Source organism: Protopterus annectens, chromosome 5.part0, assembly GCF_019279795.1.
Source record: "Protopterus annectens isolate FY-2018-M chromosome 5.part0, PAN1.0, whole genome shotgun sequence".
Taxonomy (NCBI): domain Eukaryota; kingdom Metazoa; phylum Chordata; order Ceratodontiformes; family Protopteridae; genus Protopterus; species Protopterus annectens.
The window spans coordinates 1,780,902,874-1,780,917,200 of record NC_056735.1 but is presented as its reverse complement, the minus strand read 5'-3'; the positions used below and the strand labels follow the sequence as shown (position 1 = coordinate 1,780,917,200).

Sequence of the window (14,327 nt, the reverse complement as noted above, 5' to 3'; positions counted from 1 at the left end):
GCTTTCCTGCTTGCAATCACTTCAGCAAGAAGGGTTTCTGAATTACAGGCGTTAATGGCAGTACAGCCCTTCCTTATCTTCCATCAGGATAGAGTGTCCTTGAGAACTAACCCTACTTTTATGCCAAAGGTAGTCTCCAGGGTATCATTGAACCAAGCAATCCGCCTACCAACATTCTTCCCCAACCCACAGAACAGGGGGGAAAGACTACTACATTCCTTGGATGTGCACAGGCAATTGCGCTACTATCTGGACAGAACCAAGAACAATAGAAAAACTGACCAGCTTCTGGTAGCATATGCAACAGGAATGGAAGGAAAAGCAATTTCAAAACAGACAATCTCAAAATGGATAGGAAATTGCATTAGATTTTGTTACTCTTTTCATGGAAAGACAACTCCAAAAAACATCAGACCTCACTCCACAAGGGCTTCAGCCACTACTACAGCTTTCTTACGAGGAGTGGCTACCAAAGACATTTTAGAGGCTGCTACTTGGAGCTCCGTGCATACATTTGCCAAGCATTATAATCTTCCTTTATACTCCAGATCCCGAGCAGGTTTTGCCACTGCTGTTTTGCAAGGGATCTTAACTACACCATAATCTTCTTAGTGCCTCCTCCCCCAGTTTGGCTATGGTATTCTACTCATTTGTTAGGACTGCAGATGCATCCTTGAAGGACATAGTACAGTTTTGTACCTACCATAAATGTAGATGTCCGAGAGGTATGCATCTGCAGTCAGGATTACCCACCCTCCTTCCCCTCTGTGGTACTCCTAGGGTATTTGCCCATCTTGTAGCTAGCTGGGGGAATCTATTATGGTGTATTTGTTTGTATATATGTATATACATGTTTATTTTTGTTCGCTCTCTACTGTTTAGAATCATTTGCATTTATCCAAATTTAGCCTTCCGAGAGGGCACCTGGCATCTGGGGCAAGAAACACTGAGGAAAATGGCATCGGCTGATGCCTTTATACCCAAATGACAGCAGCGATGACGTCAGGTGAAGTGCGACATCAGCCGAGGCCAGACCCAGACTTTGGAATCCAGCCGACCGAAGGGCTGCCTGAGGCAGGACAACCCATTTGTTAGGACTGCAGATGCATACCTCTCGGACATCTACATTTATGGTAGGTACAAAACTGTACTTTGTGGTGTTCCATGCCTACCATTGTGTATTATGGTGTACACCTGATTTGTATTACATTGCAATTTTATGACATTTTTATATATTTTCTTTATGTTCCAGTTTGCGCACACATGCCCTGTGGTTGTACTTTGCATTACTGTGGACATGACATTAAAGTTGTTTTTTAGGTGTTGTGCATCCTTTCTTATGCCATTGGCTGTGTATTTAGCCATTGGCATATGTTAACTTTGTAATACATGAGTCTGGTCTGCTTCCATAGCTCAAATGTTCTGTTTGGGAAAATGTAAATCGTGTTTTTTGGTTTACATTTCCGTGGCCTTACGCTACACCTGCACCACTTCATGAATTGCTATATGCCTTCATTTGCATGGTGCGACACTGCACATGGGATGATTAGCATACCTATGCCAAGGGCTGCGCAGTTCTGGCGTATGCCGGTAGTGCACGTGGTATTGGATCGTACCTGAATCGCTCGACGGCCATATTTGGCGTTATTCTGCCTACACTATGCCTGCACCTGGCGCAAGCTTCATACATCCTGGGGCATGTTTTTAATTGCCATGACATTCGTTTATTCATATTGTTATATATGAATTTGTAATAGAATAAAATATCGACAAAATCTACACAGAGCAAAATAAACTAAATGTTGGCATTTCTGTCAGAACAGCACTTTGCATGCTTCTTATTTTCAACAACTATATTATATTTTCTTTATTCTCTCAGATGTTCTTCACTTGATCTCTGCAGTCATAGGCTTAGTCATATAGGTAGTATCCTGCACAGGACACAACAGCTGGATGGCTCCCAATGCTTTCAGGCCACCTTCCATGTGCCCAAGCTGTTAGCTTGTACTGAGCTGACTAAAAGACAGGTTTAGATGTCAAGCTCTTCAAAGATTTCTGCCGCAAAAGACAGTGCTCCTTTGTGGGCTTTTGAGGATCACCTGTCAGCTAATGCTATTACCTTCCAGGAAAATCTTCCACTTTACTTTTTATGACAGAAAACATTTTTTTTTATGTAAAATGTGTTAATTTTAGCTGCGAGAAATTGCTTTAATAACTGTCACTTGATTCTTATTCACTTTTAAATGGGAGTGTTACTTTTAAATTTTGTTGTAAAAACTTACTAAAACTTACTTTTGAACTATGTTTCTTTTCTGTGGCAAAACTTGTGCTATTTCACTTTTGGGGTCTGGGGTAACAATTGTAAATGTTTTTTTTTTAAATTGTGTTTTAATGGAAAAAATACTTTTCTACAACTTACATGTTTTAATGTTATTGCTGCCAGACTTCCACAAAAATTAGACACCTTTGTTGGCTTAGGCATTGACAACCTGTTGAGTCCTTCGTTCTTACCTTTTTCCATCCACAAAAAGTAAAAGATTGTTAAAACAGCCTTTACCACTACACCAGGCTGATAAAAAGCCATAGTGTCAGGTGGGTGACTGTGCTTTGGCCAGAACTGGTTCCTCAGAACACGTGTCTTTTTCCTTGGGTCCTGCTGGTATAGTCCCTACAGGCACCATGGATTAGGAGTTACACACATCCTGTGCTGCTGTTGGACTGCCCCTGTTGTGCAAGGGAGATACCCTCTTGTTGATCCTTGGAAAAGGTACAGGGAATGCTACTGTACTGATCCCCTAGGGAACATTTTGATGGGTAAAAAGTGTGTCTGTTTTTTTCCCCCAGATTTTCCATTAAAAAAAAATGCAAAGTTAGATGTACATCTTCTTTGTCTTATTTTCCTGGATAGGAGTCATTTATTGTACTTAGCTCAGGGATTAGTACAGGCTCTTGACCTTTCCTACATTGTTGCTTTTGGTAAAAGAAAAAGAGATTCTTCATTTCTGGAAGATACTTAAGAATTTGAACTTCAAACTGATTCTGAAATCACACAGTATGTGTTGTCGCAATAGGATTCTGATTCAGATTGTGAGAAGATTGTGGTTTTGGCCAGTAATTTTGAAGGATTCTCTTTTTCTGAAACTATTCCTAGAAAGTATAAATTGTTTCAGTTAAAAGACAGAGTAATTTCTCAGTCCCGCATGAAGTATTATGAATTGTTACAACTAGAATTTCCAGAACCTACTTCTGTTTCTCTTGTTCTGTCTGCTTTGTTGGATGTTTTTGTCAATAACTGCATTTTCTCTGACAGACAGCCTGCTGCACTCAAGAAAGTGGATTGGCTTTATCAACTGCTTCATTATTCTAAGATTTTATACATTAATCCCAGAGCTGACCCAGCAGCTACTACTTTAGTGAATTCAGCTGCTGTTAAACACATGATTAATACAAATTACTCTCCTTCTGACAAGGATGGGAAGGCTTTTGATAAATATGGAAACAAGTGTATACTTCTACAACTTTTTGTTTTTAGGATTGTCAGCTGACAGGCTTATATTCAGGCTCACATGTTAAAGTCTTTGCTTGGCTCTTTTGAGAATATGAGGAATATTTTGGTATCTGTTTCTTCTCCCGAGGAAGCATCTGCTTTGAGCAACTTGGTGTCTCCTGTGTCTTAAGTGGCTACCCACTGTTTGAAATGTGCTTATGATTCTGTTGATGCCACTTCCAGAACTGTTGCCACTGGAAGTTATTAGGAAGCTTGCCTGGCTGCATTCTCAAAATTTCCCAGAGGATATCAAAAATGAGATTTTGAATTCTTCCTTGAATAGAGAACTAGGTTTTGGAACCTCTGCTGCAGAGGTCATTAGAATGTGATGAGAGAGATAAGCTGATTCAAAGGATCTCTAAGATTTTCAGCTCTCCCTCTGTAAGTTTGGCAAGGAGTTCTGTGCTGTCTCCATTACTTTCTTTAAAAAGCAAAATAAACAGTCCCAGCAAGCTGCTGGAAAGCAAATGTTAAAAAGGCAATGGCAGTGAGGCTCCCAAAAGAAAGCAGGACCCCACCACCACAGAACAAGGGATAATCTAGTTTGAATGACTATATGAAGGATTTCAAACTTCCTCTCACCCTGGCAGTCCTGTACTCCTATCTTTTAAGCATCTTTTTTTTTGAGTATGTGCAGCAAGTATTAAAAGAGGTAAGAAAACTTGTTAATTAATACATGGAAAAGGTTTTCTAGTTGGTGCCAAGAACCAGCATTCATTTGGGGCTAGTGGTTCTCTGGTTCTACAGTATTTTTATGAGTTACTATCGTATATCTTGTCTTACACCTCAGTCAAGGTTCATTTGTCAGCCATTTCAGCATGTTGGTCCATGGGTCTTCCACTTTCAATGCAACTCCATGTGAAAATGTTTTTGAAAGGGGTGCTGCATAAGAAGTCTTCTTAGAAACAGGTGGGTCCTCCTTAGGATCTTAAGTTTGTGTTAGAAAGTTTAACTCTTGCTCCATTTGAACCAGTTCATCAGGCTGACTTCAGGGTTGTAGCATAGGAATTTTACTTGTTGCTTTGACCTCTGCAAGAAGAGTATCTGAGTTGCAAGCTCTTATGGTGGGTCAGCTTTATCTTATTTTTCCAGAAAGTTAGGGTTTATTTGATAACTAATCTTTCATTCATCAAAAAGAAGTAAGATGAAGCAACACCAGGCTATCATAAAACCAGCAACACTTTATTCAGGAAACAGGCACAGGCATAGTCATAAGTGCTTTTGCAGTATTTTAACTGCTTCATCAGATGCATAAAATTTAACTAATTCAATGCCCATTAAATAACAAAGTGAAAACATCACATGACATCCTAGTAAAACTCTTAAAGAGATAACATTTTAAATATATACAGTACTACTAGTAAACATGTATAAAAAAGTGAATGTGTATAAAAGGTGGGGTGTTAAACGGGGGTTTGTTAAAGCTCCATTCTTATTTAAAAAGAGGATGTGCTTTCAACATTGGTTTCATTGGTACTTTATCATTAAGTCCTGACCCTGTGTCTGCTCTTAATCTAATAATGCATTTGTTTTCTTGTAACAGTAGTCATGTGGTTTACCTAGCAGTGTGTAAAATCTGCAGTAAATGTTATGTAGGTAAAACGGACAGAAGACTGAAAGAAAGGGTAAGAGAACATCTGAATGATGTAAGAAATACTAAGGCATTAGCTAAACATGTAGCAGACACTTCCCCAGAGCATGTGTTTAGGTTTCAAGTTATAGATATGGTGCAGGAAAGTCTCAGGGGAGGTGATATTAGAAATGAAACAGAGTGCTTAGAAAAGCTTCCTTAAACAACCATACTATTATTCTGTTTACTATTCTTTTTTAAGGTCTATTGTTAAGTCTTGTAAAAACGTACCTCAGCTTTTTAATTAATTATTAATCCAAATACTGTCTTAAATCTACTGTGATTTTGACTCTGTTAACATCTAACAGCATATTCATATGCCATAATGTATTCCTCTACCTTTTAAGTAATTTATTTTCTCACATTAGCCTTCTATTATAGTTTTCCCCAAATGTATCCTCTTTGCCTTCATGATCATGCTCTCTATTTTCTATTTGACATTTTTTTATTGTTGTTTTGTCCTTGCTTTTTTGTTATTTTTCAGCTCTTTCTGCTCCTGTTCCTGCTGTTGTGGTTCTTTAATTTTATCTGTCCTTTGTCATTATTCACTTAACTTGTGGTAGACAATCTTTTCCCTCATCATACTGTATAGATAATAAACAAAACAGTAGTCAGAGATCTGAGACCCTGGGTTGATAGCTCCTTTTTTGATCATCATGTGACAGTGGTTCTCAGGAAATCCTCCCCTCATCATACTGTATAGACAGTATGCCACTAACAAACAAAACTGTAGTCAGAGATCTGAGACCCTGGGTTGATAGCTCCCTTTTTTGACCATCATGTGACAGTGGTTCTCAGGAAATCCTCCCCTCATCATACTGTATAGACAGTATGCCACTAACAAACAAAACTGTAGTCAGAGATCTGAGACCCTGGGTTGATAGCTCCTTTTTTGACCATCATGTGACAGTGGTTCTCAGGAAATCCTCCCCTCATCATACTGTATAGACAGTATGCCACTAAAAAACAAAACTGTAGTCAGAGATCTGAGACCCTGAGTTGATAGCTCCCTTTTTTGACCATCATGTGACAGTGGTTCTCAGGAAATCCTCCCCTCATCATACTGTATAGACAGTATGCCACTAAAAAACAAAACTGTAGTCAGAGATCTGAGACCCTGGGTTGATAGCTCCTTTTTTGACCATCATGTGACAGTGGTTCTCAGGAAATCCTCCCCTCATCATACTGTATAGACAGTATGCCACTAAAAAACAAAACTGTAGTCAGAGGTCTGAGACCCTGGGTTGATAGCTCCTTCTTATGACCATCATATGACACTGGTATGACAGCTAATTGCCAAAGGAATATCATCAAGGTCTAAAGAGGTAATCACTCCCTTATCTACAGCACTGATTTGACCAGTTATTGAGTACAATCAATTAGAAAAATCACAAAGGCTACTAACCAAAAAAAAAAAAAAAAAAATCACAGGCTTAAAATTTCTGGGCTTTCAAGAGAAGCTGGGCACTCTATTCCTTTATTCAGCATATTATAGACTTTTGTGTGGAAATCTCTATCTTGCTTTCCATGCCATTAGAGACCCACTTTTTCTGGACTTCCTGGATCTCTGTAAGACAACAGTTTCATCAGTACTAGAACCAGGGACCTAATTTTTCACTAACAAATAAATAAAACATGGCAGACTGACAGGTTTATTACCCAGCACCTGCCTCTGGAATAAGCTTCCCCTGCATGTTAAGGCGATAACTGGATGGGTTTTCACAAATTTACTCTGGGATTGACTGGTATGGCCCTCTTGAAGAAAGGAGATGCATTTTGAGGGTATTTTCTGACAAGATGTGAATGGTATTAAGATGCAGCAGCCTTGGAATATCTATGAATCTATATATTAAAACCATCCATACTACATTTTCAGGTATCCCTTCTTATAGTGTGTTTCTTTCTTCCATTTCATATTTGTTGTCTGCCATTTCTACATTCCTGTTGCTTTCATTCATACCCATTATCTTTCTTTTCCAAGAGCCACTCCTTTGTCCTCTTCTCTTTGAACAGTTTTGGTTCTCATGTCCCTTTACCCTGCACAGCACAAGAGAAGAAGGAACATGCATAATTTCCTTCATTGCATGACCAGAAATTTATTACATTTTTCTACATTATAGTTTCTTCCTAAATGCCGTCTCCCATCTACATTTATGAAACTAATCTGGCTGTCCTGGATAAAAAACAAGTCTGCACTTGTAATGTGCATATGTAACACTTCCTTTCTATGGGCCCACAAGATTTTTTTTTTTAAATTCAACAGCTGCCATTTCATACCCCTCTGTCATGCACAACCAGGTCATAGTTATTAATAACATTGTATAACAGGTTAAGATAGTTTTAATTTAGTATCTTGTTTGTCTTAGAACTTCCATTTCTGTCCATTTTTGTGACTGTCTGTCCAGTTGTTTTGTTAAAGGCAAATTAATAACTACTGACCATGATTCATCATTGATTTTAGCCACCTTAGACATCAAAGTGCAATTCATCAGCATAAAAAAAGATATACAGCATTAAAATCAACTGTGATTTTTTTTCAGCAATTTTAACAAAATATATTCTTCCCTGTATTGCTGACTCACAAGGGCTATGGAAACATAGCTTCTGCATTTTAATTACCCTTGATTATGAATATGAATAAACGGTTTACTATCATAATTTCGAATGACACTCGGTCGACCGCACTAAGTTCGACAACAGAAAGTCGAACACGGCAATGTCGAACTTCAAAAGCAAGCCTAGGAATGTGTTTTAACATGGGTCGAGATAGGGGTTCACTGCTATTGCCGAACTACAAACCTCGCCCCTATCTCGACCCATGTTAAAACCCGTTCCTAGGCTTGCTTTTGAAGTTCGACATTGCCGAGTTTGACTTTCCGTTGTTGAACATAGTGTGGTCGACCGAGTGTCATTCGAAATTATGATAATAAACTGAATAAACACATTCATTTAACACGTGTACTTAGGATTGTGATGTTATGAGCAGATGACACACATAAAAAAAGCACTTTTTCAAGGTGTAAGGCCCCTACAACTCCACATGTGGGGGTTGTTTTCCTTACTTTGTTATTTTTACTCTGAGATCATTACTCTTCAGAGAAAAAGTGATCACTGGCAGGCAATAAAAATTTTCTTTTTTACAGGAGGTTGCAGTATCAGACCAACTAGTAAACATTACATTTAAGGCTTTATAGCTTTACTGCTTTGTGAAGTATGTAACAAGAAATGGATAAGTGCGACCTGAGGCAAAACAAGCAACTGCCACCTTGCTCAAGCAAGCAAGAAACATGCTCCTACGATGTGAGAAAATGACTATAAGCTATCTAATTTTAGTCTTCCATGCTTGAAGTACTCATTTGTCTGAATATGCTCTGCACTACTGAACTCCAGGACTTTGAAATGTAGCTTCATGAATACACATTTCTAAATCCTAGCACTTAACTAAATGGCCCTACTGGAGCTGGAGAAAGAAGAAACACATACTAATGCACAATATGCCTTCAGCTTTAAGGTTTATATAGGGGATCTGACACCCCAGCACTCCTTTTGTAGGGGGATGCCTGTATACCTGAACTATATTATTCTAACTTCTGAGTTTTTGCATTTGATTGTGACAGTGGCAAGGCAACTCTTAAATTCAACATGCTAATCCACTTATTTTTCACTTTAGTGAGCAAGTTTATATTTTTTGAAAAATCATTACTTGACAAGCCATACTGTTGTGGAGCCGGTCTCCAGCAAATACCGTTCAAATAAATAAGCTGCAAAATCTTAAAAGATTCCCCATTTCTTCCATTTCATTCCCTGCAGTCCCTCCTTGGGGGATGGATTTTGGTCTAACTCTATCTAGCTGAAGTGTTTTAGAGGCATGGTCTCTCTTTTATTCCTCTCTGTAGAACTTTCTTTCTTGTGTCATCTGAGCTAGTATGGTCTTTATGTTAGTTGCTCTGAAGTTGTCTGACTCAGATATTTTTGGCACTTGTGAAGAATATTTCTACAAGCCATTTATTCTGCCACTTATATTTTTGACTTCATTGATGGGCAGTGACATGCATGAAGAATGGAATGCTGATCTTTGTTTGTACAGCCAGAGGACACGTACAATTAACTGACTGAGCCTTGGTGTCTTAGCTAAACTGTGTGTATTGTTGCCTTCTGTCTATCTGCTGACTATGAGAAAGCATACATTTGAGCCTCTTTTCTAGGAGGAGGGCTTTTTCTGTTGTTTGTTACAAGGTTATATCTTCATGGACATTGTATACTGGCATTAGTCCACAGTATGTGCCTCCTTTTAGGTATGGCATTTTACTTGTCTTGCCAGAACTTGTCTTCGTTTTTACTACAGGGTTTAGTAATCTGTGACGTCATCTGTCGCCAGTGGCACCAGCCTGCTGCTTTATCAGTAGTTTGCTTCAGATTCTTCCCAAGTCTACCCCATGCTACATACTGACTCTTAAAATAAGATGCAACAGATATGCAAGCATTCGCTGTATCAGCTGATATCTGCAATTAGGTTTGAAACACATTTCTATCCAACTATCCCCTTGTCCTGGGAAGAGTTTGTCAGCTGTATCTGTGAGTAACCCAAGTTTATAACTTTATTTCACTATCGTTGTTTCTTGCAGAATTATTTCTCACATTTGATCAAGTCAGATACTGTGGTGTTAGGCCTGGATCCATGCTGTACAGTGATAAAGCCATGACTATGACACAGACAACACTGATTAGCAGCTTGAGTACTGGGAAAGATGGAAGAGGGAGAATGAGAGAGGGTGACTGATACCAGCCCACCTGTCCTTGAGGAGGATGGTGGTGTACCTTACTGCAATATTGACCTCTACTAGTGATAAAGGTACATGGTATGCTACAGTGAGGTTAGACATGCTTTTGACTCTCCCAAGCCCCGTTTTCATGGTAGCCATCATTGCATGTGATTAGGAATGTGTATGCCCACAGGAAAGGCATTGTAGGGCCATCTCATTTGTGAATGTTTTCATCAAGCTTGTAGATGTAGGAATTAGTTTATAAAAATTAGAAAAACCCTGATGGCTGTCTGGATGATAGGCTCCCATGCTTAGTTTTCATCCTGTGGGAGAACAAATGGACTAGTTGACTGTGGAAGGGCTGATGGCTGGCAGGCAGTGCAGGAAATGAAAGATAAAAGAAACTGTGAGTTCTGGGTCAGGACCTTCCCTTATGCTGGTATAATGCGGAATAGGTTAGAGATGTATGGAAAGGATCATATTATGACCTGGAAGTATTTTGGTAGCCATGGTCACCTCAAGTCTAAGTGAACTTTACAGATCATGTCTGAATGCACCTAGGATCTAACAGAAATCTTATAGTTTGAAGAGTTCAGTTATGTAAGGCTAAGATTTCACAAATGTTGGCCTAGAAGCTGTAAGGTAAGTATGCATGACAGTTTTACACAGTTTTGCTCTGATGTTTAAAGGTGATTTTCTGCAAACTTCACTGAAAAAGAAATAAGATAAACTTCACAATTTTTTACAGAAAACGTGTATATAGCAGCAAATACAGAATCACAAAACTCAGCAGAATCTAATTCAACAGAGAGAGTTAAAGCTGATCTTCACAGGGTAAGATTATTGTCTGCTAGACCATAATATGAAACTGTTTGCCTTCTACCTCATGTTTTTCTAAAAATAGCACCTGTTATACACAGACGAGTGTACACAATCATCGTTACTTGTAGTGTTAATGGTGTCTTACGCAGAAGCAGTTGAGGTTTCACAAGACTTTCCTTCTGCATGCTTTTTCATAGCAAATCTAATCTATGTGATTTATGTTGCAGGTGTGCATTCTCTGCTTATTTTGATAATGATGAAAGCTTAAGTTGGATTAAAATGGCTAATGAAATGTCAAGATAAAAATGGCCAGAATTCATAGGGAAGTTGCACAGTATGTAGTGCTCACTTGCAGTAATATCGCCAATGTGCATACAAATAAAGGTCAGTGCTGATTCATAGTCCCATGTTACAGTGTGGTGAGCCCAAAAACACAGCAGAAAATAAATGCAAATGGTTGTGTAGTGGCATGTGTGATGATAGGAGGTACTGCCAGCCATGCCGGTAAAGAAACAAACAAGCCACTTAAGTCAAAGGCTGACATAATGACAAGAATGCCAATAAACAATAAAAAGAAGTAAACTAGCCAGTCACAGCCAATAAAATAAAGTTATTTATTTAATAAAAAATGTTAAGCTCTTTCATGCAGTAAATGCACTTCATCAGACCAAGATAACAAAACACAGACTGCATACTACATAAATAGTAAAAACAATTAACATAATGAGCTAATTTACTTACCTTAAGCGCGGGTCTTAAAGGAACATTAACATTCATTCCAGGAGCTCCATGAGCTTGTAACCTAGTAATCCAATTCATTTCCACTTCTTCCACTTTATTAACCATATCACCACCCCTCAAGTTGCTAACAAAAAGTGTAAAACCAAAAAAGAAAAACTATGTGTAGAATAAGAAGCTGCATGTTTAGCCAGAGCATTACTCAAATTTCTGCTCCTTATATCCCTAATATACTCCAAAATACATTTCTTGAGGGGACAATTGGTTTTACCAACATAAAAAACAGGTGCAGTCATTACAAATAGCTAAATAAACCAAATCTTTAGAATTAATAATTTAAGGACTTTTGATAGCAAGAAGCCTTTGGTGTCTGATAAGCTGGGTACACATGCATGCCGTTCTTGTAAGGCTTGTAATTATATTTCCATAGACGCTCCTTTTTAACAACCAGTGACTGGTCAGAACTTTGTTTTTAAGTTTTACTCTAATTGCACTTCTAAAGATTTGGTTTATTTAGCTATTTGTAATGACTGTACCTGTTTTTATGTCTGCAAAACCAATCGCCCCCTCAAGGAATGTATTTTGGAGAATGTTAGGGATATAAGGTGCAGTGATTTGAATAATTCTCTGGCTAAACATGCAGCTTCTTATTCTACACATAGTTTTTCTTTTTTTGGTTTTTACAATTGCTTGTTAATAACGTGAGGGGTGGTGATATGGTTAATAAAGTGGAAGAAACAGAAATTAATTGGATTATTAGGTTACAAGCACATAGAGTTCCTGGACTGAATGTTAATGTACCTTTAAGACCCATGCTTAAGGCAGGTAAATTAGCTCATTAAGTTAACTGTTCTTACTATTTACAAAGTATGCAGTATATGTTTTGTTATCTTGGTCTGATGAAGTGCACTTACTGCATGAAAGCACTTACCAGTCTTTTATAAATAAATAATTTTATTTTATCGGCTGTGGTTGGCTGGTTTACTTCTTTTTATTGATTTGTAAAATATGCTTGCACAGCTGGCTGGAATTTTGTAAATAATTATATGTCATTTGTATTTCAAACTGATTTGTACAGATGCTTGTGCTGACAATGTATTTGTGAGGTTTGCTTCTGTTAAAATGTATCAACAGTGTGCCCTGCTGGAAGGAAAAGAAATGGACATGCTTTATTGTAACTGGTTAATTGTATACATTGCAACAGCATATACTGGAAGTGAAGAGGTTAATCTTAATCCCCCGACTTTGCAAAATATTCTCGAAATTAAATTACTTTATGGGTTAAGCCATAAAGATATTATCCCACAGTTTTGAAGTGAGTCAGAGATGCAATGTCTGTGCTACAGAATAGCTTTTAGCTCCTGTAGGAAGAAGGGAAGTGTTTTATGGTTTTATGACTTCCATGAGATCTGAGCACAGTAACACACAGGTGCTAAAATCCTGTCAGCTTTCAGTGTTAGTGATAACATGTGAAACAGAGTGAGATAACCAGATGTGATGTCATTATGTAATCAACTTTGAAATAATATTTAGATATTAGTAGGAAATAGCCCTCGGCATTCTGCATTCTGTCTTTGATCTGGCAACAAGGACCACTCACCCAAATCATCTTACCTTGCGGTAGTAACTTAACTAGGGAACAGTAATTTTCTTTAGATTAGTCGGGAAAACATAGTGAGATTAGAAGTACTGTTTTTCTATAACTGTGTGAAACTTTCCATCGGTGTTATTTTTATTATTCCTTGTGATTGAAACTCTGGTGTTTACTATAAATGGATATTTAGCATTTTCTTCTTCTTTTATTATTTATTATTAAATATATTTAAACTTTTCATTGTGACTGGTCCTTTTTAGCAACAAAAGTTGAAACAAACTAAGATGAATGAAACAAAATCCACGTCAGCAGAACCAGCAGCAAAGAGTCCAATATTAACTGTTTTATTAACATCCACTTTTTGTTCAAGAAAACTGAACTTCTTCAGACAAACATCAAAAGGTAAAAAATGTAAAAAAACTCCTTAAATACACAATTAACAACACATGGTACATTTGAATGGACCAACCAACTGGTTAAAACCCGCTGACATCAATATGTGGGAAAAAGCTGATCTCAAAGCTTCTTAAAGAGCTACTACATACAAAAGTCAGATCTTTACAGATTGTGTTTTGAAATCAAACAACTAACCAAAATGAAATAAAAAATTATCAATGAAAATGTGTCTAAACATAAAATGTTTAAAACCAAGAAAAACGAAACGTAATAAATGGAACCAATTTAATAACTTAAAATAAGAAGTAAAACATAAAAAATAGTAAGTCATAAATGGAAAATAAAAATAAAAAATAATAAATAATAAATAATAATAATAAAATTACCTCTGCATACTTCTGAGTTTCAAAATGCAAGCTAAACTTACTCTGTCATTAAGACCTGGAGGTCTGTATGAACAGAGTTTCATCTGCCAAATCACTTCTAGGCGCTCTAATAATAGTTGAAAAGGACCCCCCCTGATGTCAAAGGGAACCTGTCCTAACACCCTAAAAGTAAAACTGTGCTGAGGGTGGTCATTAACATGTTTCGCCAAAGTGTTTTCACACTTATTTTTCCTAATACAATATAAATGCTCATAGATTCTTTCGTTAAAACCTCTGTCAGTCTTGCCCACATAAAACGCTGGGCAAGACTGGCAGCAAGCTAAATAAACAACCGATCGAGATTTACAGCTGAATCTACCAACAGTGGAAAAAGAAGACCCAGCAATTTTAAATCTCGAACCAGTGGCAATGTGCCTGCACATGTTGCAACTCTCACATTTGAAAGTGCCCT

General features: G+C 37.7%; 1 protein-coding gene across 2 annotated transcripts in view; it reads left to right on the top strand.

Annotated features, from left to right (window-relative positions):
- The window catches only part of RUBCNL (rubicon like autophagy enhancer), a 1,197,353-nt gene that overhangs the window by 664,781 nt on the left and 518,245 nt on the right, over nt 1-14,327 (top strand). For both annotated transcript variants that reach the window (XM_044071584.1, XM_044071583.1), the window contains exon 4: nt 10,689-10,774. In XM_044071584.1, coding sequence (XP_043927519.1) covers nt 10,689-10,774 — 86 coding nt within the window. The remainder of the gene's footprint in view (nt 1-10,688; nt 10,775-14,327) is intronic.